Genomic DNA, 27,718 nt, shown 5'->3' on the forward strand with positions numbered 1-27,718 from the left:
TTAACACTTAACATTCACTGGAATAGTTTTGTCTTTTTTAGTCTCATTTATTAGTAAGGATAAAATACTAGACATTAGTAAAATATACTTGTGAAACAAATATAAATAGGGATAATGAGCATTTTCTTTTCTTGGTAATCAGAAGGCATTTATGGGTTTGATAATCTTATAATTAATTATAAAAATCTTCATTTTTATTCTGGGTACTATGACTTAATTACTCTAGAATATTGTGTCCAAAATATGACTTTGAGATGTGTTTCATAAACACCAACAAGATCAATAAAATTAACTTATCACATGGTATATTCCCAGATCATATCAGGAGTACCAAAGAACAACTAAAAATTACTAGCAAGCAGACAAGTTCAATAACTGATATTCTTCTCTGCCACAAGGCATAAGCTACAGTTCACTGATAGCAATATTGACTGTTTACACTTAATTATAACATCCATTCACTCATTCATTAATCTCAACAAGATTTCCTGAGTTTCAGCCACAGGCAGAGGTCTGCGGATGCACCAGAACACCCGCAGGCAGAAGGGCTCATGGCCCTGGTCATCAGGAGCCTACAGGCTTCCTGTCTCCCAGTGAATAAAACACCATCACCCAAGACGACTCCTTTTGGGATCAAGTGTGGAAGCACAGCCCGTCATTCCAGTGCATGCTAATAAGCTGTTTTACCTGAAGGAATTAGTATTCCTAAATAGAATTATTTAGAGAAGTTCCAGGACAGGTTGAATGCATATATCTCAAGAGACTATTTTTTTACATGATACAAAATCATATGTGTATTTAATCCATTACCTTACTATTGCTTCTTTTATTAACTTTGAAAAATCCCAGAAATTTTTTCTTCTCTTTATCTGTCTCATCATTGCCAAGTGATGATTTCCTAAAGGTTTCTGGAAAAAAAAAGCACTAAGTTATTTTTCAGAATCTGAAACAAGAGATTAAATACTTCACTTTAAAAATCTTAATAAATGAATCCTCTACTCTTAAACTTTTAGTTCTTGTAAAAGAGGGAAAACCATCAACTATTTCTTTCAAAGCTGTCCTCAAGGCCTCATGCCCATTTGGGAAATCACTACAGGTTCTTACACAGTCTTTTAGGGATGATGGAGGCGTTTTCTCTGGGTATGGTTGTGCTCTTTTGGAGAATGACAAAATTAATAAAGTTCTAGGGCAGAGCTGTCCAATAGAAAGCTAAACCAGACCACATATGTAATTTTACATTTTCTAGTAGCTACATTAAAAAGAACCAAGTAAAATTAATTGTAATAATTTCATTTAATCCAATATATCTAAAATATTATCATTCTATCATGCAGTCAATATAAAAAGTATTGATGAGATATTTCACATTGGTTTTGGTGCTAAGTCTTCAAAATCCAGCAGGCCTTTAGGCTTACAGCACATCTCAGTATGGACTGGGCACATGCAAGAGCCACATGAGGCCTGTGGCTGCCAAATCAGCACAGCTCTAAGACTGTGACATCAGTGCAATACACCTGCTTTAAGAATTATGAGTGAGGGCCGGGCGCGGTGGCTCAAGCCTGTAATCCCAGCACTTTGGGAGGCCGAGACGGGTGGATCACGAGGTCAGGAGATCGAGACTATCCTGGCTAACACGGCGAAACCTCGTTTCTACTAAAAAAATACAAAAAACTAGCCCGGCGAGGTGGCGGGCACCTGTAGTCCCAGCTACTCGGGAGGCTGAGGTGGGAGAATGGCGTGAATCCGGGAGGCGGAGCTTGCAGTGAGCTGAGATCTGGCCACTGCACTCCAGCCTGGGCGACAGAGCCAGACTCCGTCTCAAAAAAAAAAAAAAACAAAAAAAGAATTATGAGTGAGGTACAAACTTTAACTAAATCAGCAGCCTTCCTGCTCATTTCCAGAAAATGGAGTAACAGTATGGGCTCCCCAGGTGGTATTTGAAACAACCACATCAAATCTCCCAGGAACCACATTTCCAGATTTTCCTTCTACTGCATCCAGAATGTTTTCCTTTCAAATTATATTCTCTAGGGAGGGCAACTGTTTTCTTCTTCCTTTTTTCTGAAGCTCGAAATCCTCAACCCCTCTTGAATTTTTCTTCATCAGGATTCTAGAGCCAAGTTGGACACTTCCAAATTCCAGACAAGCACACTGGAGCCCAGATGTGCCTGCCAGCTGACAAGACAGCCACGGGTCGTCGTTCCCAAAGCAAGACGGAACCTGCAGCATCAGCATCGCTGGGAACTTGTGAGAGATAAGAATCCTTGGGCCCACTCCAGACCCCCAGAACAAGAAGCCCTGGGTGCAGGGCCTAGCACTACACAGTCAAACTAGCCCCTAAGGAGGCTTAAGCTGAGGGTCTGGAGAACACACTTGGGGGAGTGCTGCTGAGAGATTAAGAGCGCACATGTGTGAGGCACACTTGGGAAAACCACCTAGCTTCTCCAAGTCTCAGCAGCTTCATGTGCAGGTTGAGGGCGAGTGCGCTAAGCGCACATGATGGCACTCACACAGCTCAGCACACTGCTCACTAGTATCATGCATTTATTTGCGCAGGAAAGGCCTTTGTCATTACTTCATTCTATTCTTCTCTGCCAGGGCATACAGATATGACAAGAGGAAGGAAAGTGGAGGTGTTCCTGGAGGATAGAAAAATAGTTTTTCCCATATCACTGCCAACTGCTCTAGACAAGAGCAAGAGCACTAGACCACTGGTGGCAGAATCATGGACTGGGATTTTACAAATTCTGCCATCAGACTATTAATGCAAATAAGGTAACCCTCAATTAACTTCTTGATCTGCTAATATATGATTTCACATTTGAGTTAGAGAACACACACAGCAGTCAGCGCATTAATAACATAGGCGTGAACACTGATAGTGTCCACACAGCAAAGCAAAAACCCAGCACACGCGCTCCTGAAATCACTCTGTAGAGGCAGAGGTGCGTGTCCTAGCCACCAGGGCAGGGCCAGGACACGCAGTTACATGCAGGAGGCTCCAGCGGAGGCACCAAGCAGGCTCCACATCGCACAGTACCCAAACCAGAGGGCACGCTGCAACATGGTGCAGCAGCACCAACGCATGTGTGCAAACGTGCTGCAAAGTTAGTTGCAGCAAGCCCTCTATTAGCTACAGAGCTATAAAGAGGAAAACAGAGCACACAGTTAAGACTACATCTAAACTATTATATGCTTTAATATGTATGTTTATAACCAAGGATGTTTCTAGAATTGAGTGGTATGTGACATGGACCAACGGATGCTCGCGAACTGACGATGGGGTTACATTGTCAGTTCACGATGGCTTTATCCAGATGTGACCCTATCGTAAGCCCAGGAGCATACTGAATGCATAGCACTTTCGCACCATGGTAAAGTTGAAAAATCGTAAGTTGAGAAACTGTCAATGTTAAAACAGATGGCATCATAGTCTCCTACTGATAATCGAGAAGTAGAACATGTTCCTGGTACACAAGCTGTATTACACTGACCACAGAAAGGACAGACTGCATCAGAAAACTGCAACGAAATCTAGCCTGTTGTTTCTCTTCTTGAATGACACAGTGGCTGATCATCACCCCTAAGGACTGAGGTCGGCTTCCTGATGAAGGGTCCAGGACAGCCCTGGCACCAGAACTGCCCCTCAACAGTAGTGATGCTTTTCTCATGCAGCTACAGCCCGCGGCTGTCTAGAGGCACCAGGGGCCTGAGACTCACAATGCTGAGCTGGGCCTAACGCAGATGGTCTGTTTTTAGAGGTGAGGCTTTGGTCTCAGTCACTGACTGATAGGGGTCTCCTATGAGGCCTCTGAGGCTTGGCAGACACTGAAGAAGAATTGGTTTGGGAGAAAAGTGGAACTCAGTGTTGCCATCGCCAAAACGTCCAGAGGCTGCCTGGCTATAAAGCAGAGCAACAATGAACAACTGATGCGTAGCCAGCCCTCGAACATACGCAAGTGAGCTCTAGAACCCACGGTGCCTATGGTGTGATAAGCTGAGGGTGGCATTTATTTTGTTTGAATTTACTCTAATTTACAAGTAATTAAATATTAAGAAAAATCTGGAAACGCACACTGAATCTGCAAGAAAGTTTTGCTTTCTGAAGCATTACAATGATTTGAAAAATGTTAAAGATGAATTACAGAGGGGCAGAGAAGGATGAAGGATGAAGGACCCTTAAAGACCAACAAGTCCAAACCACTCACTTGTCTAGAGAAGGAGACTCAGTGACCAGGACAAGGCCAGTAAGCAGTAAATGGAAGGAGGGGACCAGGTCAACATCTGCAAATGTACAACGGGCATTCTATATATGCATATGCATATGTGTATATGATTAAGTGTATATATATATATATATACACACAAACACAATGTATCTCTGTATCTGTCTATATATACATATAAACATCTCTTTCTGTATAGAAATATCTCTTTCTGTACAGAAATCTCTCTATGAGAGAAACTTTTAAATAGATGTCGGAATAAATGCAAAATCTGGACTAATCATTTGCATACTTGTCTATGACAGAAAAGGTTAAATTTTAAAATCCATACTGTCCCAAATTCTGTAGCATGCAGGATGGCCTTCAGGGGCAGGTAAGCACGGGCAGGCAGAGGTGAAAAGGAAAGGGTGCCTTTCCTGTGTGCACCACTTCTGCTCTGTCTTGAATTACTGGGCAACAGAATTTGTTTTCTGTGACTGCCTCCCTCATTCCTCACCAATTAGATGAGAAATTCTCCTAAGAAGCATTTTCTCATCACGGCAAATTCTCATAAGAAGCATTCTTCTCTGAACCAACCAGGTAATCAAGAAACCAAACCAAAATCTCATGTCCGCCTGGCATGCACCTCCAGAAGGGCCCCAAGCCAAACTTCCATTCCTTGGAGCCTGGCACAAAAACATCACCTCCGTGCAGCTCTGACCCCAGAGCCATGCGAAGTGCAGCCTCACAGGGGGAGCGGGAAGCCCCAGGTTCACTGTACCTTGACAGCTCAGGGAAGGCTCGGACTGAGTTTTGGTCAGACGAACTGGAAAAGGCAGGTAATGAGAGAGTGAGGTCCAGCTTCAAGATGTGTGGGAGCCCCTGAGCCAGGCCTTGGCTCTCACAAGGCTCAGAGGGGGCTGTCCTGCTGCAGCAGTGAGAAGGCCTCCTGCTGGGTCAGCTTGCCTCTCTGGGCTGGCCCTCTCGGGGCTGCAGCTACACAGCCTGCTAAGTGCCTCTGTGGACGCAGGTGGCAGCAGAGCCCTTGGCTTTTTCAAGATGCCCCCACCAGGGATTCCAGGGGAGGGCGGGCCTCTGCCTAGCAATGCCTTGCCTCCAGCCAGCTGCCCTTCTGTTCTCCAGCAGTGGTAGGGCTCAGGAGTGGATGCCTTTCTCCTCCAAGTGAATACCAAGAGGAGTGAAAGCAAGGGCTCCTCCAGCAGCACCCAGCAGGCTTGCCCAGGGCAGTTGTAGGGGAAAAAGGGAGCCTCGGGGATGGTCTATGGACAAGTGTCTTTTCAAATATTTGACAGTGAGCAGGAGGCAAGCACTTGGCAGGGATGGTAATCAAATGTCACAGTTGGCATGGCACAGGCATGGTCCAGATGAGAGGGGTGCTGGCCACAGGGCTGGAGCACAGTCCCCACGGTGGGGAAGCTCGTGGTGCCTTGGGGGTGGGGTGGAAAGGGCCAAAATGTCCAAGGCAGTAGAGAGGGGGACTTGGGGGTTTGGAAGCAGCTAGTTCCCACCAAGGGCAGAAGTGCTTCAAAATCTGAACGGCCAAGCTGACCGCACCAGTATGTTCTGCTCTGCCCCGTATGAGGATCAGAAGAAATGCTCTGGGCCCCTGATCACATGAACACTTCAGTTCCTGCATTTCCAGTGACCATGGGCTAGACTGGGTCCTCTCCTTCACAGACAGGCAGGTTTTATATGACTTCTCCCAAGTGCCAGGTTCAAGATCTACCTTTCAAGATACATTCAAGTGGTGGCATGTAACAGAAACACTTGTAAGCCTTTTTATTACAGACACCTGAATGTGGAACAGTTTTCCTTTCATTTTTCTTTTTATCTTAACAAATGGAAGCTGTTTCCAGAGAGTCATGTAAAGCAAATTTCAATAGCGCTGATATACTCAGTGCCACCAGGCCTGTGCAGCGATGCTGAGAGTATTTCTGTCTGTGTTTTAAAAAGACACTGGATAAAACACAAGATGCATTATTCTCAAATGTCAAAGTACTTTTTTTGAAGGAATAAATAGTCCATGTATCTTACACTCAATTGAGCCAAAACCCTCTCTTGAATGTCAAATCAGATCTAGATGCCAGATACCCAGGAAGACAAGGGCTGACTTGGTGGGGAGAGGGCAGACTAGACAGAGATTCCACTATGATCATGGATTTCACAATAAACTTGGTATTAAGAAAAAATATGGCCAGGCGCAGTGGCTCACGCCTGTAATCCCAGCACTTTGGGAGGCCAAGGCAGGTGGAGCACCTAAGGTCAGGAGTTCGAGACCAGCCTGGCCAACGTGGTGAAACCCTGTCTCTACTAAAAATACAAAAATCAGCCGAGCATGGTGGCGGGTGCCTGTAATCTCAGCTACTCAGGAGGCTGAGGCAGGAGAATCACTTGAACCTGGGAGATGGAGGTTGCAGTGAGCCAATATCGCACCATTGTACTCCAGCCCGGGGTATAAGAGTGAAACTCCATCTCAAAAAAAAAAAAAAGAAAAGAAAAGAAAAAATACATTTTTGTTGGAAAAAATTAGAAAAAAAGCCATAGAAAAACAGGAAAAACTTGAATATGTATATATTTTTAAAACTCAACCTATTCAATATTTATGGAATAATGAAACAGAGACAAGAGATATCAAATGAGGCTCATTAGGAGAGAAACTTTTACAAAGTCCATTTTGATCATTCTAAGGTCAAGGAATATAACATTTCCTGTGGTCTGACAGTAGTTAAAATATGCAGTTAGCACTCTATATCAATCAGAAACATGTGCTTACACAACATATCAGTTTCTGCACCAGCAAGGCCTCTGGGCTGCCACTCTCACCAGTGGCTCTAACAGTGGCCTCATACAAAGAGCCAGATTCACACGATGAGCAGGATGACACTGGCAACACAGTAAGGAGGCCTAAGGTGGCCCTAAAGTTATCTTCAGGAATGGATCTCATGCACTGTAACTGTTCAGTTTTAGAGAACAGCTAAATGCATTTCTGCCACTGGTTTTAGATATGAGCAATGTTTGAAACCTGGGAATAGCAGCTAATGGCAACTGAAAAAGAAAATCAAGATAAAAAAAAAAAAAAATTAAGAGACAGGGTCTCACTCTGTTGCCTAGGCTGAGGGCAATCGTGTGATAATAGCTCAGTGCAGCTTCAACCTCCTCGATTCAAGCGATCCTCCAGCCTCAGCCTCTCAAGTAGATGGGACTATAGGAACGGGGATGCACCACCGCGTCTGGCTAAGTTTAAAATTTTTTGTAGACATGGTGTCTCACTATTTTGTCCAGGCTGGTCTTGAACTCCTGAGCTCCAGTCATCCTCCTGCCTCAGCCTCTCAAAGTGCCAGGATTACAAGTGTGAGCCACCAACCCACAATAAAGTATTACAGATGGTTTGGAGTAGTTACTTCAGAGCATAAGCTCTCACCTCGCCTCACCTTTTCCCCTTTTACTTATGTCATGGAAGTTTGCAGGGAGACAAAGGATAAAGGACATGTTCAGGGCTGGGAGAAAGGAGGCACAGTTCAATCCAGAGGAAGGAAAACAGGCCAAATTTCTTTTTTGCCTACTTCAACTTGACTTGCCTGGAACTTCATGTACCCATCTCTCCGTGGCGCTGCCGAGAGTGCTGAGGAGAGCCAACAGGGGACATGTGCAAGCCGCGCATCTATGTGATTATGGGCATGTGCATAAGACGCAGCGGGGCCTCACCTCTTCTGTTGTCCCACGCGTAGAGCTCCTTTATCCCGAGCTCGTTCAGGGACTTGGACAGCTCCAACTCCTCTCCGGCAACGTTGTCCCTGAGGAGAACCACATGCTCTGGGCTGACCTCACACTTTGCACAAATGACTGGGAGAATATTCTGGAGAGGAACCTCAGGGCTCACACGCACAACAGCTTTTTGTGTCCGCAGGTAATTCACGACCAAACGCACAGATTTCTGGAAGAACACATAGGCAAAAAGAATTTGGTAAGACATCCTCCCACAAGGCTTCAATTCCTGTGTCAGTTTGACAGTTGGGTGGGACAGGATTGTGTGTAGCCTGAATCTTTCTTCCACAAATTGAGTGAGTCATGGGGGAAAATGGCATAATGAATATTGAAAAACAAATGTCTAGAATAATAAATTTGGTTTAGAATCTCTTACTAGTGAACAAGCTGCTAACAACACAGCGAAATAAACATCAGGGAGGACTCTACATTTAAAATCCAACACATAAACTTTACTGTCTTCCAAGTGTTCTGGCCAGATGTGAACACATGGCACTTATATGCATTTTCTAAAGAAAATAGTTTGGAAGTTGTATGAATAATTTAAAGAAAAACCCCCCAAAAACATGACGTCAAAGTTTTAAGGAGTCAAAATATCCACATAAATATAGGAACACCTATATATGTACATAGATGTATATATAAGTATATATATAGTGTACATATGTACTATAGACACACATATATGAAACATATACAGTGTGTACACAGACTTACATGTATTTATGTATACACACTACACACATGTATTTAAAACTAGAAATATATTTTATTTAAAAAAATACCAGGCGTATAATAGGAAGAAAAACACTCAATTGACTAATACTAATTTTAAATGACTGCAGATAAAGTGGTAGTCATTTTTCTTCCACTTTTACTGATCATTTTTCTTGCGTTTTTACTGATCATCCTAATTGTGCTAAGACACTGCAGAGCTGGACACAGTAAATGTAGATTGAACAAAAGAGCAGCAAAGAAAGGCCTCACGCTCTCTTCCAGCCTGCGTACCAGGGCCCAGCGGCTGGGAGAACGACAAATTTTGGGAGACAATATGGAACCTACTGCTCCTTTACTGGTCCTCTCCTGCCCTAACAAGTAGAATCATGCATACGCCTGGGCTTACCTGCCCTGAGAAGCAGGAAGTCAAGGGAAGACGCAGGGTATATACAGAGATGCTCTGCCTCAAACACTGTTTACTTGAGGAATAATCTCTGGTCAGAGTGTTCTAGAGCAACAATGAGAATGTACTAACCAATCAATCCTAGAAATTAATAGGAGACTAATGTTGGCTGCACTGCCATTTTTAAAAGCAGGAAAATTTAGAAGATCTGCTAAGAATCTGAAAGTAACATTGCTTTTAATTTGAGCTAAAAGATTAGTATCAAAGACTTATTTAAAAGTACAATAAGGCTGGGTATGGTGGCTCAGGCCTGTAATCCCAGCACTTTGAGAGGCTGTGGCAGGTGGCTCACCTGAGGTCAGGAGTTCAAGACCAGACTGGCCAACATGGTGAAACCCTGTCTTTACAAAATACACAAATTAGCTGGGCGTGGTGGCATGCAACTGTAGTCCCAGTTACTCCGGAGACTGAGGCAGGAGAACTACTTGAACCTGGGAGGCAGAGGTAGCAATGAGCCAAGATCACACCACTGCACTCCAGCCTGGGCAACAAGAGTGAAGGTCCATCTCAAAACAACAACAAAAACAATAAAAGTATATAATAAGCTACCAGAATTAATTTTAATTAATAAAAGCCTGGAATACAGCTATGTATATAAGACATTCTCCAAATGCAATGAATAAATATTTCTGACATCATTAAAAAAAAAAAAAGTTTTCCCTTTTTATTCTCTTCCTCTGGGAAGATGTTTAAATCCTCTATAGATGCCAACTGCTTCCTGAGTCAGGAAGAATTCTAGAACTGCACTGTCCAATCATGTAGCCATTAGCTAGTGGCAATTTAAATTTAAAATTAAAATTAAATTAAAAATTCAGTTTCTCAATCACACCAGCCACATTTCAAGTGTTCAAAAGCTGTATGTGTCAATTAAAATGAAAAAAGAAAAATCTACATGAATAACAATAACAATAATAAACACACCAAATTTAAAAAAAAAAGCTGCATGTGGCCAGTGACTATCATATTAGAAAGTACAGAATTAGAGACTATGTCCCTCTTTGAATGAAGGTCTAATGGATAGCTCACTGTAGGTCAATTCCTCTTCTATAATATATAAAGGAGCAATGTTACAACGATGAACATTATTCAGTTCTGTAAATTTTGTCTCCTAAAACAAACTCTGTTTAGTGCCTAGCTTTTCCTGGCATGAAAGTAGCAGCCTCAGCCACAGATCTCTGCATTGTATTTAGATAAGAAGAGCCACACTGGCCCCTACTCAGGACCTGCCACACATTCAGACACAGGTATCTCCATGTAGGTACCTACTAACCTCAGGCACCTTAGGGGGACCAGGCTTAACCTTCTCTTCAGGAACTTTTTCTTTCACAAACACAGTATGCACATTCAGGGTCCCAATCAAAGTATTTGGCTTAAAACTCAAAGGCTGTTGGGTTTCTGAAGACCGAATTTCAAGGGCGTGGTGGGATGGATTCAGGTGGTTCTGAAGGCAAAGTTCAACCAGTAGGTCCATCATTGCATGGCTGAAAAAGAGGAAAACAAATCATGATGATTAGGAATGACTGCACTCTCTCTTTTGCCTGGCTAAATAAGGGTAGAACAAATGAACAAGTGGATGAATGAGCAAATTAGATGTGCTTATGAAAAAAGACAACAGCAGCTCATTAATTCCTTCTGCATGGTTGTAGAGCAATATGTTAACATTTTCAGCACTAACAAACAACACTACTGAAAGAGAAAAATCATAATTAATAGCTTGGAAAATCGTTATATTTTTAGTTAAATCCAAGGGTATGTTGAGTTGAATCATCTAAGGTCTGTTAGCACAAATATTTTTCATGCATACAAGAAACTAAATTTTCAGTTATTCATAAATATAATGCATCTTTTTGATTTAACTTTTAAGTTCAGGGGTATATGTGCAGGTTTGTTACATAGCTAAACTTGGGTTTGTTGTATAGATTATTTTATCACCCAGGTATTAATCCTAGTACCCATTAGTTATTTTTTCTGATCCTTTCCCTCCTCCCACCCACCATCCTCTGAGAGACCCCAGTGTTTGTTGTTGTTGTTCCCCTCTATGTGTCCATGTGTTCTCATCATTTAGCTTCCACCTATAAGTGAGAACATGCAATATTTGGTTCTCTGTTGCTGCATTAGTTTGCTAAGGATAATGACCTCTAGCTCCATCCATGTTTCTACAAAGGACATGATCCTGTTCTTTTTTTTAATGGATGCATAGTAGTCCATGGTGTATCTGTACTACATTTTCTTTATCCAACATACTATTGATGGGCCTCTACGTTGATTCCATGTCTTTGCTATTGTAAATAGTGCTGCAATGAACGTACATGTGCATATGACAGAATGATTTATATTCCTTTGGGTATATACTCAGTAATGGGATTGCTGGGTTGAATGGTAGTTCTGTTTTTAGGTCTTGGAGGAATTGCCACCCTGTCTTCCACAATGGTTGAACTAATTTACAATTCTACCTTATACACCAACAGTGTATAAGTGTTCCTTTTTCTCTGCAACCTTACCAGCATCTGTTGTTTTTTGACTTTTTCATAGTAGCCCTTCTGACTGGTGTGAGATGGTATTTCATTGTGGTTTTGATTTGCATTTCTCTAATCATCAGTGACGTTGAGCTTTTTTTCATGTTTGTTGGCCTCATGTATGTCTTCTTTTGAAAAGTGGCTGTTCATGTCCTTTGCCCACTGCTTAATGGGGTTTGTTTTTTTTCTTGTAAATTTGTTTAAGTTCCTTTTAGATGCTGGATATTAGACCTTTGTCAGATGCATAGTTGGAAAATATTTTCGCCTATTTTGTAGGTTATCTGTTTACTCTGCTATAGTTTCTTTTGCTGTGCAGAAGCTCTGTAGTTTAATTAGATTAACTATTAACCATTTGTCAAATTTTGCTTTTGTTGCAATTGGTTTTGGAGTCTTCGTCATAAAATCTTTGACTGTTCTATGTCCAGAATGGTATTGCCTTGGTTGTCTTCCAAGGTTTTTATAGTTTAGGTTTTAAATTTAAGTCTTTAATCCATCTTGAGTTATCTTTTGTACATGGTGTATGGAAGGGGTCTAGTTTCAATCTTCTGCACATGGCTAGTCAGTTTTCCCATCACCATTTACTGAATAGGGAATTCTTTCCCCATTGCTTGTTTTTGTCAGCTTCATCAAAGATCAGATAGTTTCAGGTGTGTGATCTTATTTTTGGGTTCTCCATTCTGTTCCATTGCCCTATGTGTCTGTTTTTATACCAGTAGCATGCTGTTTTGGTTACTGTAGCCCTATAGTATAGTTTTAAGTCAAGTAGCATGATGCCTCCAGCTTTGTTCTTTTGCTTAGGATTGCCTTGGCTATTTGGGTTTATTTTTTGGTTCTTTGTGAATTTTAAAATAGTTTTTTCTAGTTCTGTGAAGAATGTCATTGCTAGTTTAATTGGCACAGCATATATATTGATCCTTCCTTTCCATCTGTTTGTATCATCTCTGATTTCTTTGAGCAGTGTTTTGTAGTTCTCCTTGTAGAGATCTTTCACCTTGCTGGTTACCTTCATTCCTAGGTATTTTATAATTTTTTTCTGGCAATTGCGAATGAGACTGCATTCCTGATTTGGCTCTCAGCTTAACTGTGTTGGTGTATAGGAATGCTAGGGATTTTTGTACATCAATTTTGTATCCTGAGACTTTGCTGAAATTGTTTATCAGCTTAAGAAGATTTAGGGCCAAGACTATGGGGTGTTCTATATACAGGATCATGTCGTCTGCAAATGGAGATAGTTTGGACTTCCTCTCTTCCGGTCTGGATGCCCTTTATTTCTTTCTTTTGCCTGATTGTCCTGGCCAGAATTTCCAGTACTATGTTGAATAGGAGTGGTGAGAGGGGGCATCCTTGTCTTATGCTGGTTTTCAAGGGAAATGCTTCCAGCTTTTGCCCATTCAATATGATCTTGGCTGTGGGTTTGTCATATATGGCTCTTATTATTATTTTGAGGTATATTCCTTCAACACCTAGTTTATTCAGAGGTTTTAACATGAAAGGATGCTGAATTTTTATCAAAAGCCTCTTCTGCATCTTTTGAAATAATCGTGTGGTTTCTGTCTTTTGTTCTGTTTACGTGATGAAATACATTTATTGATATGAATACGTTGAACCAACCTTGCATCCCAGGGATAAAGCCTACTTGATTGTGGTGGATAAGATTTCTGATGTGCTGCTGGATTCAGTTTGCCAGTATTTTGTTGAGGATTTCTCCGCTGATGTTTATCAAGGATAGTGGCCTGAAGTTTTCTTTTTTGGTGTGGTGTCCCTGTCAGTTTTTGGTATCAGGATGATGTGGGCCTCATAGAATGAGTTAGAGAGGAGTCCTTCATCCTTACTTACTTATTTAGTTATTTATGGGAACAGTTTCAGCAGTAATAGTACCAGTTCTTCTTTGTATATCTGATAGAATTCAGCTGTGAATCCGTTTGCTCTTGGGCTTTTTCTTTTCTTTTTGGTTGGTAGAATATTTATTACTGATTCTATTTCAGAGTTGGTTACTGGTCTGTTCAGAGATTCAACTTCTTCCTGTTTCAGTCTTGGGAGAGTGTGTGTGTATCCAGGAATTTATCCATTTCTTCTAGATTTTCTAGTTTATGTGCACAGAAGTGTTCATAATATTCTGATGATTATTTGTATTTCTATGGGGTCAGTGGTGACACCCCACTTGCCGTTTCTGATTGTGTTCATGTACATCTTCTCTCTTTTCTTCTTTATTAGCCTAGCTAGCAGTCTATTTTATTAATTAAAACAAACAAACAAAAAAAACAGCTCCAGGATTCATTGATCTTTTGAATAGATTTTCGTGTCTCAATCTCCTTCAGTTCAGCTCTGATTTTGGTTATTTCTTGTCTTCTGTTAGCTTTAGTGTTGGTTTTCTCTTGGTTCTCTACCTCTTTTAATTGTAGTGTTAGGTTGTTAAATTGAGATCTAACTTTTTGATGTAGGCATTTGCTGCTATAAATTTCTCTCTTAAAACTGCCTTAGCTGTGTCCCCGAGATTCTGGTATGTTGTATCTTTGCTCTCAATAGTTTAAAAGAACTTCTTGATTTCCCCCTTCATTTCATTATTTACCCAAAATTAATTCAGGAGCAGATTATTCCATTTCCATGTAATTGTATGGTTTTGAGTGAATTTATTAGTCTTGATTTCTAATTTGATTGCTCTCTGGTCTGAGAGATTGGTTGTTACTATTTAATTTCTTCTGCATTTGCTGAGGAGTCTTTTATTTCTGATTATGTGATCGATTTTGGAGTACACGACACATGGCAATGAAAAAATGTATATTCTGTTGTTTTAGGGTGAAAAGTTCTGTAGATGTCTATCAGGTCCATTTGATCCAGTGCTGAGTTCAGGTCCTGAATATCTTTGTTAATTTTTTATCTTTATGGTCTAATGTTGTCAGCGGGATGTTAAAGTCTCCCACTATTAATGTGTGGGAGTCTAAGTTTCTTTGAAGGTCATTAAGAAACTGCTTGATGAGTCTGAGTGCTCCTGTGTTACATGCATATATATTTAAAACAGTTATGTCTTCTTGTTGAACTTAACCCTTTACCATTATGTAATGCCCTTGTCTTTTTTGATCTTTGTTGAATTAAAATCTGTTTTGTCTGAAATTAGTATTATAATTCCTGCTTTCTTCTATTATCCATTTGATTGGTAGATTTTTCTCAGTCCCTTTTGTTTTGAGCTTATGTGTGTCACTGCAGGTAAGACAGGTTTCTTGAAGATAGCCTACCAATGCTTTCTTGTGTTTTCCACGTGTTTGGTAGAATTTTCTCAGTCCCTTTTGTTTTGAGCTTATGTGTGTCACTGCATGCAAGATATGTTTCTTGAAGATAGCATACCAATGGGCCTTGGTTCTTCATCCAGCTTGCCACTCTGTGCCTTTTAATTGGGGCATTTAGCTCATTTACATTCAAGGTTAGTATTGATATATGAAGATTTGATCCTGTTATCATGATGTTAGCTGGTTATTTTGCAGACTTGTTTAGTGGTTGCTTTACAGTGTCAGTAATCTCTGTACTTTAGTGTTAGTAGCTGGTAATGGTGTTTCCTTTCCATATTTAGTGCTTCCTTCAGGAGCTCTTGTAAGGCAGGTCTGGAGGTAAGGAATTCCTTCAGCATTTGTTTATTTGAAAAGGATCTTATTTCTCCTTTGCTTATGAAGCTTAGTCTGTGCAGATATGAAATTCTGGGTTGGAATTTCTTTTAAGGATGTTGAATATTGGCCCCCCAAGCTCTTTTGGCTTGTAAGGTTTCTGCTAAGAGGTCCATTTTTTAGTCTGATGGGCTTCCCTTTACAGATGACCTGACTTTTCTCTCTAGCTGCCTTTAACATTTTTTCTTTCATTTTGACTTTGGAGAATCTGATGATTATGTGTCTTAGGAGGGATCTTCTAGTGAAGTGTCTTGTTGGGATTCTCTGCATTTATATCTTTTACATTTTTCTAGCAGAATATTTTTATTTATTTAAAGCTAAACTCTCTTTTCCTATGAATTTCCCAAGAAGTTGGCCACAGGTTTTTTCCCTCTGATCTATTCCTTAGTAAGTAACTTGCATAATTCTTGCAGGACATAATTATGGTTTCCAGATATTACCAAATAAATTGAAGACTGGGAACTCACAGGGCACTGGTAAACACACAGGTGCGAGTGACATCAGTAAGACAGTAGAACAGGAGGTCTCTGGCTCATGTACCCCAACAGAAAAAATGATTTGGCAGCCTGCCATGCACAGAAGTTCCTTTGTAAGAGCTTTGGGATCCAGAAAGAAGATTGTGAAACCCTGGTAGAGCCGCAGACTGAGGAGGGATACACTGAGAAATGAGGCCCACAGCCTGCTGGCAGGCTCATAGGCTTTGGTACCAGCTGTGGACTGAAAGCATCCCTGTCCTCCTATGAACTCAGCTCCAACCACAAAGAGCTGTGGTGCTTCCAAAAGTCCCATCTTCCATTTCCTGAGAGGGGCCATATCCAACCTATCCCCCTAGTAACATGCTTGCTGACCTCAGACCCAACTGCAGATACTGAAGTAGTCATGTGCCCTGGCTCCCGCCCCTCTCGACTGTGGCCTGCTGGTAGACATGTCTATTCATACCCTTGGTGACAGGTTTCCCAAGCTCAGTCCCAACTGCACTCCCTGAAACAGCCATTTTACCTGGCTTCAAACTCAGCTTGACTGAGATACCAGAGGCAAAAATATCAGTCTGGTGAGCTAGGAGTGGATCCTTACCTGCCAAAACCAGTCTGTAAAGACTAAAGGTGTCTGCTCCTTCAAATGCACAGACACACACAAGTTTACATGGATCACAAAGCATAAGGTAAACACAACACCACCAAAGTTAACTAACAAAACCCCAGTAACCAACCCCAGAAAAGTGGAGATCCATAAATTACCTGAAAAGGAATCCAAAATAGCCATCTTAAAGAAGCTCAATGAGCTTCAGGAGAATACAGATTTTAAAACTAAATGAAATTAGGAAATCAATACATGAACAAAATGAGAAATTTAATAATGAAACAGAAGTATTAAGAAGAAACCAAACAGAAATCTTGGAGCTGAAGAATACAATGATTGAACTGAAAAACCCAATAGACAGAGCTTCAACAGAAAACTTGATCATGCAGGAAAAAGAATCAGTAAATTTGAAGCCCGGCCATTTGAAATTAACCAGTTAGAAGGAAAAAAAAAATGAAAAAGTAAAGAAAGCCTATGAAACTTACAGATCACCATCAAAGTGGTGGAAAGCCTATTTAAAGAAATAATGGCAAAAATCTTCCCAACTCTGCAGAGGAAAGTTGACATAAAGTCCTAAGATCTTCAAATATATTAAACAAAAAGAGCATTACTCTGAAGCACATTATAGTTTGTCTCAAATATTAGAGGTTTTCAGAAGTAAAAGACAAAGAGACAATTTTGAAAGCAGCAAGAGAAAGGTACCTTGTCACACACAAGGGAAACATCATAAGATTTATCAGCGGAAACCTTGCAGACCAGGAGACAATGGGATGATATAGCAAAGTACTGGAAGAAAAAAATGTCAACCAAGAATACTTTATCCAGAAAAACTGAAGTTTAAGGATGAAGGGGAGATAAGTCTTTCCCTGTCAAAACTAGGCACCACTAGACCTGCTAAAGTCAGTTTTTCCAACTGAAATGAAAAGATGATAAACAGCATCATTAAAGCATATGAAAATATAAATCTCATTGCTAAAGGTAAACACAGAATATTATAATACTGAAATGGTACACACAAATCACTTTAAACACTAATATATAAATTAGAAGGCAAGTTGTCAGAATAAATATAGCCACATAAATTTACTAATGGAAATACAATACAGAAAAATAAAATCTGACATCAGTTACATAAAGTGTGTGGGGGAGGGGGAAGTAAAGTGTAGAGTGCCTGTATAAGATTGAAGTGAAGTGGATATCAGCTTCAAACAGACTGCTGTAACTATAAATTATTCAGTGTAAACTCCATGGTAACCACACACAAATACACACACACGATGTAGAGTAGATGCAAAAAAGATTAAGAGAGAAGAATCAAAGTACACTGCTACAATAGTCAAACCACAAAGGAAGACACCAAGACATGTAAGAGAACTATAATAAAAGTAGAAAACAAATGACAAAATGGCAAGAGTAAGTCCTTACCTATTAATAATTATTTGAAATTCAAATGTACTAAACTCTCCAATCAAAAGAAATACTGTAGATGAACAAATAAATAATAATAATCAACTATATGCTGTCTACAAGAGATTCATTTTAGATTTAAGGACATAGAGGTTGAAAATAAAGAATGAACAATGATATTTCATGAGAAAGGTTAAAGAAAGGAGCCGGGCGTGGTGGCCCACATCTGTAATCGCAGCACTTTGGGAGGCCGAGGCGGGTGGATCATGAGGTCAGGAGTTCGAGACCAGCCTGGCCAACATGGTGAAACCCCATCTCTACTAAAAATACCAAAAATTAGCTGGGCACGGTGGTGGGTGCCTTTAATCCCTGCTACTCAGGAGGCTGAGGCAGGAGAATTGCTTGAACCCAGGAGACAGAGATTGCAGTGAGCAGAGATGGTGCCACTGTACTCTAGCCTGGGCGATAGAGTGAGACTCCATTTCAAAAAAAAAAAAGAAAGAAAGAAAGAAAGAAAGGAGAGCAGGGGTAGCTATACTGTCATTAAATAAAATAGGGTTTAAGTTCAAACTGTCATGTGACAAATGTCATTATATAATGATATAAGGGACAATTCAACAGACAGACCCAATAGTTATAAATATTAATACTTATATCACCAACATGAAAGCACCTAAATATGTAAAGTATTACACTGATAAACACGAAGGGAGAAAGAGATAGCAATATAGTAATAAAACAATAATAGGAAGATACTTCAAAACTTTACTCTCTAAAATGGATAGATCATTCTGGCAGAAAATCAGTCAATAAGAAAATAGAATAACTGAACAAAACTATAGACCAAATTGACCTAAGACACATAATTGCCATCTAATATCAGAAAAATACAGATTCTTCTCAAGAGCATATGGAACATTCTTCAGGGTATATAACAAGTTAGGTGTCAAAAGAGGTCTGAAAATTTTAGTAAGACAAAAATCTTCCAAGTGCCTTTTCCAGCCATAATGGAATGACATTAGCAATCAATAACAGTATTTTTAAGAATGAAAAAAAATACAAACATGGCATTCACCTTCTGTAATATCATTTTACCCATAGTCTGAAGATATTAAATGGAAAATTTCATAAATAAGCAACTCACAAATTTAATCAGTGTGATGAAATCTTGCACCATCCTGCCTCATCCAGCCTGGGACATCAACCATCCCTTTGTCCAATGTATTCACACTGTATAATCTACCCGACTACTAGTCACTTCATAGCCATCTCCGTTATCAGATCATTTGTCATGGTATTGCAGTGCTTGTGTTTCAGTCACCCTTACTTTACTCAATAATGGCCTCAAACCTCAAGAGTAGTGATGCTGGCTATTTAGATGCCAAAGAAAAGCCATAAAGTGCATCCATTAAGTGAAAAGGTAAAACTTCTTGACTTAATAAGGAAAGAAGAAAAAAGTAGGCTGAGGTTGCTAAGATCTATGGTAAAAATGAATCTTCTATCCCTAAAATTGTGAAGAAGAAAAAAATTCATGCTAGTTTTGCTGTTGTGCCTCAATCTGCAAAAGTTATAGCCACAGTGTATGATAACTATTATAACTATATGGTTACAATTGTCATATTTTATTTTTAAATTGATTCATTGTCAATCTCTTACTATATCCAATTTATAACTAAATTTTATTATAGATGTGTATGTATAGGAAAAAACACAGTATATATAAACTTTAGTACTATCTGTGATTTCAAGCATTCACCAGAGGTTTAAGAACAAATCCCCCACAGATAGGGAGAACTACAGTACATGGAAACTACACAATACCATCTTGAGCAGCCACTGAGTCACAGGAGAAATCAAAAGGGAATTTAGGAAATATCTTGAGACAAATGAACATGAAAACAAAAGTTATCAAAACTTATGGGATGGAACAAAACTAACACTAATAGGGAAGTTTATAGCAGTAAGATCCTACATTTAAAAAGAAGGAAGGGCCGGGTGCAGTGGCCCACATCTGTAATCACAGCACTTTGGGAGGCCGAGGCAGGTGGATCACTTGAGGTCAGGAGTTCGAGACCAGCCTGGCCAATGCAGTAAAACCCCGTCTCTACTAAAAATATAAAAATTAGCCAGGCGTGGTGGCACAGGCTTGTAATCCCAGCTACTTGGGAGGCTGAGTCAGGAGAATTGCTTGAACCTAGAGGGCAGAGCTTGCAGTAATCCGAGATCACACCACTGCACTCCAGCCTGGGTGACAGAGCGAGACTCCATCTGGAAAAATAAAAATAATAATAATAATAATAATAATAATAGTAGTAGTGAAGAAGAGGAGGAAGAGGAGGAGAAGGAAGATCTCAAATAAACAACCTAACTTTACACTTCAGGGAACAAAAATAAAAACAAACTGAGCCCAAAGTTAGCATAAGGAAGTTAATAATAAAGATTACAGCAAAGATAATTGAAATAGAGAACAGAAAAATTAAAAAAAAAAACTCTTGGCTGTATTAAAAGGAGAAGACTTAAAAACTGAAAGAGGAGATATTATAATACATATCTTAGAAATATGAATAAAAAAGATTACTAGGCAGTATTACAAGAATACACGAACAAATCACATAATCCCTAAAAAAACAAAAATGGATAAATTTCTCGACATGTATAACCTACCAAAATTGAATCAAGGAGAAACAGAAATCCTGAAGAGACCAATAACAAATAAAGAGATTAAATTAGCAATTAAATCTCATCACACACAGAAAAGTCCAGGACCAAATCAATTCAATGAAGAACACTATCAAATAGTCAAGGAATAATTGATACTAGTGCTTTTTAAACTCTTCCAAAAAAAATAGAAAAAGAGGACATATTTCCAAACAAATTTTATGAGGCTAGAATCATGCTGACACCCAAGTCAGACAAAGACTCCAAAATAAAAGAATACTATAGGCTAATATCCTTGATGAACATGGATGTAGAAATCCTAAATAAAATACTAGCATACAAAATTCAACACCACATTTAATGGATTACACTCCAAAACTAAGTAGGATTTCTCCCTGAGATGCAAGGATGGTTCAACATTTGCAAATTAATCAATGTGATACAACACATCAACAGAGGGAAACATAGGAACTACATAATAGTCTCAATGGATACAGAAAAAGCATCTGACAAAACTCAATATCCATGCATGCTAAAACTCTCACCAAAAAAAGGCAGAGAAGGAATTTACTTCAACATCATAAAAACCATTACAAAAAGCTCACAGCTAACATTATAATCAAGAAAAACTGAAAGCTTTTAAGGCCCATACAAAGCAAGGATGTCCACTTTCACAACTTCTATTCACTACAGTACTGGCAGTCCTAGCCAGAGGCATTGGACAAGAAAAATAAATAAAAGGCACATACATCAAAGAATAACTGAAATTATCCCTGTTTACAAGTGGTATGATCATATACATAGAAAGCTCTGAAAACTCAACAACAAGAAAAAACTGTTAAAAGTAATAAACAATTTTACTAAAGTTGCTTAATATAAAATCAATACAAAAAAATCAGTGGCTTTTTTTTTTTTTTTTTTTTAAGACAGAGTCTCACTCTGTCACCAGGCCAGAGTGCAGTGGCACTATCTCAGCTCACTGCAATCTCCACCTCTTGGGTTCAAGTGATTCTCCTGCCTCAGCCTCCCGAGCTGCTGGGACTACAGGTGTGTACCACCACACTCAGCTAATTTTTGTATTTTTAGTAGAGACAGGGATTCACCATGTTGGCCAGGATGGTCCCGATCTCTTGACCTCATGATCTACCCACCTTGGCCTCCCAAAGTGCTGGGATTACAGGCCTGAGCCACCACACCTGATAAAAAAAAAAATCAGTGGCATTTCTATACATAAACAATGATCTATTTAAAAAGGAAATTAAGCAAGTAGGAAAATGGCAACAATAAATAATACAATACTTAGGAATAAACTTAACCAAACAGATGAAAGATTGGTACACTGAATATTATAATACATTGATGAAAGAAATCAAAGGAGACACAGATAAATGTAAAGATGTTCTGTGTTCATGGATTGGAATAATTAATATTGTTAAAATTTCCATACCTCACAAAAAGATCTACAGGTTCAATGCAATCCCTATCAAAATCCTATTGGCATTCTTTACAGAAATAGAAAAGAAACAATCCAAAAATTCATATGGAACAACAAAAGATTTTGAATACTCAAAGATATCTTAAGAAAGAAGAACAAACCTGGAGGTATCAAACATCTTGATTTCAAAATATGTGATATAGCTATAGTACACAAAACAGTATGGTACTTGCAGAAAATCAAACATGTAGTCTAATGGAACAAAATACAGAGCCCAAAAATAAATCCATCCATTAAGAGCCAGCAGATCTTTGCCAAGGATGCCAAGAAGACACAATGGGGGAAGGACCATCTCTTCAATAAACAGCGCCAGGAAAACTGAATATCCACATGCAGAAAATGAAATCTGACCCTTATCTCACCCTATATACAAAAAAAAAAAAAAACTCAAAATAGATTATGAACATTTAAATATAAGATTTGAAGCCATAAAACTATGAGAAGAAAACACAGGAAAAAGCTTCATGACATTGGTCTGGGCAGTTTTTTGTTTGTTTTTGTTTTTTGTTTTTTTTTTGTTTTTTTTTTGTTTTTGGTAGATAAGACACTAAAAGCATAGAAAGCAAAAGCGAAAATAGACAAATGGGACTGCATCGAGCTAAAAGGCTTCTGTCCAGCAAAGGAACAGTCAACAGAGAGAAGGGCAATCTATGGAATGGGAGAAAATACTTGACAGCCACATATTGAATTAAGTGGTTAATATCCAAAATAGATAAAGAACTCAAACAACTCAATAGCAAATAACTCCCTTAAAATGGGCCAAGGACCTGAATAGATATTTCTCAAAATAAGACATACAAATTGTCAACAGGTATATTGAACACCATCAGGAAAATGCAATTCAAAACCACAATATCACCTCACACCTATTAGAATGGCAATTTTACCAAAAAGACAAAAAATAACAATTGTTGATGACAACGCAGAGAAAAGGAAAACCTTGAACATTGCTGGCAGGAATGTAAATTGGTACAGCCATTATGGAAAACTGTCTGATGGTTCTTCAAAAAATTAAAAATAGAATTACCATATAATCCACCAATCCCAGTTCTGGGTATATATTTCTAAAGAAAATGGGCCAGGCACAGTGGTTCACGCCTGTAATCCTAGAGCTTTGGGAGGCTGAGGCGGGCGGATCACCTGAGGTCAAGAGTTCAAGACCAGCCTGGGCAACATGGCGAAACCCTGTCTCTACTACAAATACAAAAATTAGCCAGGCATGGCAGCTCCTTCCTGCAATCCCAGTTACTCGGAAGGCTGAGGCAGGAGAACAGCTTGAACCCAGGAGGCAGAGATTGCATTGAGCCAAGATTGTGCCACTGTATTCCAGCCTGGTTGACAGAGTGAGGCTCTGTCTCAAAAAAAAAAAAAAAAAAAAAAAGAAGAAGAAGAAAATGATATCAGAATTTTTAAGAGATATCTGCACTCCCATATCTATTGCAGCACTATTCACAATATCTATTGCAGCAGTATTCACAACAGCCAAGAAGTGGAAGTAATCTAAATGACTGTCAATGGATGAATGGATAAAGAAAATGTGGCATGTATATACAATGAAGTATTATACAGCCTTAAAATTTAGAGAAGGAAATCCTGCCACATGTGACAACATGGATGAAGCTGGAGGACACCACACTAAGTAAAAGCCAGAGAGAAAGACAAACACTACCTGATTCACTTATATGTGGAATCTAAAACAGGTGAACTCCTAGAAGCAGAGAGTAGAATGGTGGTTACAGGGGCTGGGCAATAGGGAGGTGGTCAAAGACACACAGTTTCTGTTACAAAGGACAAGTAAGCTCTGGAGATCTGGTGTCTAATGTCCACTATGAGGACTGCAGCTGACAATACTGCACTGTATACTTGAAATGTGCTACAAGAGTTGACCTTCAGTGTTCTCACTACACACACACACACACACACACACACACACACACACACACAAGCCTGTAAGGTGATGGATGTGTTAACCACTTTGTGGCGATTTCACAAATATACATGTAAATCAACATCAAGTTGTACATCTTTAATATATACCATTTCTATTTGTCAATTACGCTCCCAATAAAGCTGAAAATAAAACATAAGAAAAAAAATTACTTTTCCCAATAGATACTTGGGACAGTGGACATTTATTTTTTGGTTAAGGAAATGGAAGGCATAAAAGTACATACTTAATTTAACAAGTGATTACAGATCACCTAGTGGGTGCAGTGTGTTACTAGGCCAACTGGAAAACTCTAAAATAAATAAAATTTTGTCTCTGAACTCAAAATACTTGCAAAGCCCTAGGTGCCTGACCAGCCAGAGATTCTCATTCATTCCTCCGTGACCCTGAGCATGAGCTGCGGGGCCCTAACACTGAGCCATAAACCCACAGGCAAACCCAATCCTGCAAGAATCCCTAAAGTGCCTTCTTTCTCATCCCACTGCTACAAGAAAAGAGCATCGATAATGTTCTCATTGACACACGCAATGCTCAAAGCTATCTCCATGACAATTATCTACCCTCACCCACTCTCCAGGAAGTGATTAAGGAACAGCAGGTGCCAATGAGGAAGACACTAGACACCCCTGGGAAATGGGTGCTGGTGGTGGCGGGAGAACCTGGTGGGGCCCAGGCAGCCCCAACCCTCCAGAACCTCACAGCGGGGCTTGCAGGCTAATAACTACCATGAGTTCTGATTCTTTCAGATCCTGGGTAAAAACTTTCATCTCAATGAAGAGCTCCAGGAAACAAAACAGGGAGAACATCACTATGCACCTGCAGACACGACAGTCCACAGAGAACCCTCAGCATAAGGAATAGACTTCTTAAATATGCGAACACCACAGGCTCCTGACCACATCCTGTGTATCTGTGATGAGCCTGTGGCCACACCGTGCACCGCCCATGGTGTCCTCCAGTCCTCTTGCGGTCTGAGGATGGGGAGCTGGTCCCTGGGTTTCCATGAGGCAGGGGAGCTGGGGTCCACTCTCACTCCATCTGACCTGACTCGCTTTCCCTCTAATTCCCACCAAGAGGCTGTTTCTACCCAGTAAACCGATACAAATCAGTTGTCAAAGAACACAAAAAATTGTACAAATGCTACTACTGTGATCCTCTGTTCTTTTAGTACAATAACTGGAGACAGGTTTGGAGCATCTAGAGAGGTGAAAGGGAATAGACAGTCCGGGGGCTCCACAGCTTTTCCCCCACACAGAGAATAATCCCACCTGGCCACAACAGAAGCCAGTATGCGGTGTGCTCACAGAGGAGTATATTAATTCCAGCCAAATAAATAGTTGAGTGCCCAAATCTCCACCTTGTGCGCTAAATGGATCTCCACAATCTGCTGGTCAGTCCTCCACAATGTGGGCCTTTGCATCCACGCCCCACCCCGTGAAGGCAGCTCTGCCTGGCGAGTGCTCCTCATGTGAAAGCTGCCATGACATCTTCAGCAGTTGAGGGTGGGAGTAGATCATCAACAACCCACCTGCCCAAATTTAAATTGCAGGGTGGCAAAACTCTGCCCCCAAACACTGTAAGAACATGATAATAAAACCCAGTCTCCACAGACATGGGTTATCAGATGTGCTTAAGTTACTTGCAGGGCACAGTTACCCTCTCAACCTGGAGGAGACCTCAGACACCATCCCTTCCCAGGGCTGGAACCTGCACCCAGGACAGTGGGTCTTCCACATGAAAGTGGGAAGTTTGGGGGCTGCCAGGAGCTCCAGCTTTGGCTGCTGCTTTGCTCTCTCTGGGGCTGCCTCTATTTGTGCCAGGTAAACACAGTTTTCTAAGGAAGACCTGACTTGGCAGCATAAAAAACCTGGACACACACAAGCTCGACCCTGTGAGGACATGGGTCCAATAGCAGGAACTTGTTTTATGATGTTTCCTGCAGGGTTTGACACTCCGTGTGACCCTTCCCAGGCTCATGTAAAATGCAGCTTGATTGACTACTTCTCCACTACACACTTTTCTGGAGCATGTCTTTGCCCAGCAAGGTGTGAGGGGATGCTGTTTCTGGTACTCTGCACCACGCCCTTTAAGTTGCTACTGGCTGACATTTGCAAATGCCAAACTCCAAACAGTCCGCCAGTTCTTTCAAGCCTGCTTTGATGCTACTGGAGAATTCACCCAGAGAGAGGCCACCCTTGGGGCAACGGCAGTGCCCAACAATGGACAGAGAAGCAGAGCTGCTGCCTACTCCCTGTGGGTTTTCCTTACGTGCTCATCAGATCCCAACCTGCCTCTCATCTCCTGAGGACAAACGATTAATGATTCTCTAATTGGGTGTTACAAGTGCATCCCTCCACAAGACCTCAGTAGGTCACTGGGCCACTGGGCCACGGGCAAGTGGAAGAGGCTGCCTGGCCACTCATACATTCTCGCCACCTCCTGGGTCTGGTCTCCCCTCCTCACTACCTCTGATAGAGCAGCCCCACCCTGATCTGCAGCTTTGCCCATTGATTAGGGATTGGGCGTGATTTCCCACATCAGCACTGGGTGCAGTGAAGGCGCTTGGAGCAGCCTGCCTGGGATGGAATCCTGGTACCACTGCTCACTGCCTCTCTGACCTGGGTGGCGCTGACTGCATCCTCTGTGCCTCAGTTTTATTACTGGTGAGAGAGAATGACAGTGCCCACCTCACAGGGTGGATAGAGTTTTACGTGAAGTAACATTTTTAAGGCACCAAGCACAGTGCTAGGCACAAGGTCAGTGCTTGCTAAACAAATGAGTTAATTTGTTCCTACCTTTTCTATTTTTGATTCTACATAGTAAGGCATTCGCCTAGCGCAGGGCAAAGGATCGCCTGTCTGTATGTTGCCAAATGCCATCCTGCTCTCAGCAAATACCAAGATATTAGACCCTTTCAAAGCAGCATCTTTGAAGCAATGCAAAATAGTTTCTCGGATTGTACAAAGAATAAAACTAAGACAGTTAGACCCTCTCAGAATGTCAAACAAAGAGTCAGGTATGTTAGGAAAGCGACTAGGGCTAGGGCTCTCCCTGAACTCAGGGATGATCCCATAGGATCGCCATTTTCATTGACTACACAGACATCAAGAAAATCTCAATCTCTTTCCTTCTCTCTCTGCCTCTCCTTCTCTTTCTCTTATCTATCTATATTCAGGTTAAATCCCAGGTTCAACGGAAAGATAAAAGACAGTAAAAAAATGGAATGATTACCATAAAATTAAGATAGCAGGGGTAGTGGGAGTTATAAGAACAGGCCTTTCAGGTTTCTCTCCCCTTCCTCCTCAACATCGTTTTTACCTCTAACTTCTTTACCTCTGTTCCCCCAAATGCCTTTTAAGTGCTCATAAGGTAGAGGTAAATGTTACTTTGTTGTTGTTGTTGTTGTTGTTATGGTCTCTGATTTTAAACTTAACAAGTGACTATAATTATTATACTTCTTTAAAAATAATATTTTCCAAATGTGTACAGATGTCAAAATTTTTTTTTGTTTGAGTCAGTGACTTCAATTAGGAAAAAAAAAAAAAAACAAAAAAACTGGTTTCCTTTCATAGGTGGTTCTTTTTGAAATCTTAGCAGAGCCCTAGATGAGAAACGGACAGCCTGTCCCAATACCCGTCCTAGTGCAGAGGGGCCACTGTCCCTCAGAAAGCAGGCAACAGCAAAAGATTGCTTGGGGAACACACAATTGGGACATGGATGTCAGAGAGGCCAAGTCCTACTTCCATTTCCATCACACCCTGGCCAATTAACGAATTACTCTTCTCTA

General features: G+C 40.5%; 1 protein-coding gene across 9 annotated transcripts in view; it reads right to left on the minus strand.

Moving 5' to 3' along the window:
* The window catches only part of LOC105492381 (cordon-bleu WH2 repeat protein), a 300,253-nt gene that overhangs the window by 169,415 nt on the left and 103,120 nt on the right, over positions 1–27,718 (minus strand). For 5 of the 9 annotated variants that reach the window (XM_011759456.2, XM_011759453.3, XM_011759455.3 and 2 more), the window contains exons 3-6: positions 10,442–10,652; positions 7,932–8,160; positions 4,987–5,031; positions 811–908 (exon numbers count right to left, since the gene is read on the minus strand). In XM_011759456.2, the coding sequence (XP_011757758.2) occupies positions 811–908; positions 4,987–5,031; positions 7,932–8,160; positions 10,442–10,652 (583 nt within the window). The remainder of the gene's footprint in view (positions 1–810; positions 909–4,986; positions 5,032–7,931; positions 8,161–10,441; positions 10,653–27,718) is intronic. The other 4 variants (XM_011759450.3, XM_011759454.3, XM_011759457.3 and 1 more) reach the window with 1 other exon arrangement.

Source organism: Macaca nemestrina, chromosome 4 (genome assembly GCF_043159975.1).
Source record: "Macaca nemestrina isolate mMacNem1 chromosome 4, mMacNem.hap1, whole genome shotgun sequence".
Classification (NCBI taxonomy): domain Eukaryota; kingdom Metazoa; phylum Chordata; class Mammalia; order Primates; family Cercopithecidae; genus Macaca; species Macaca nemestrina.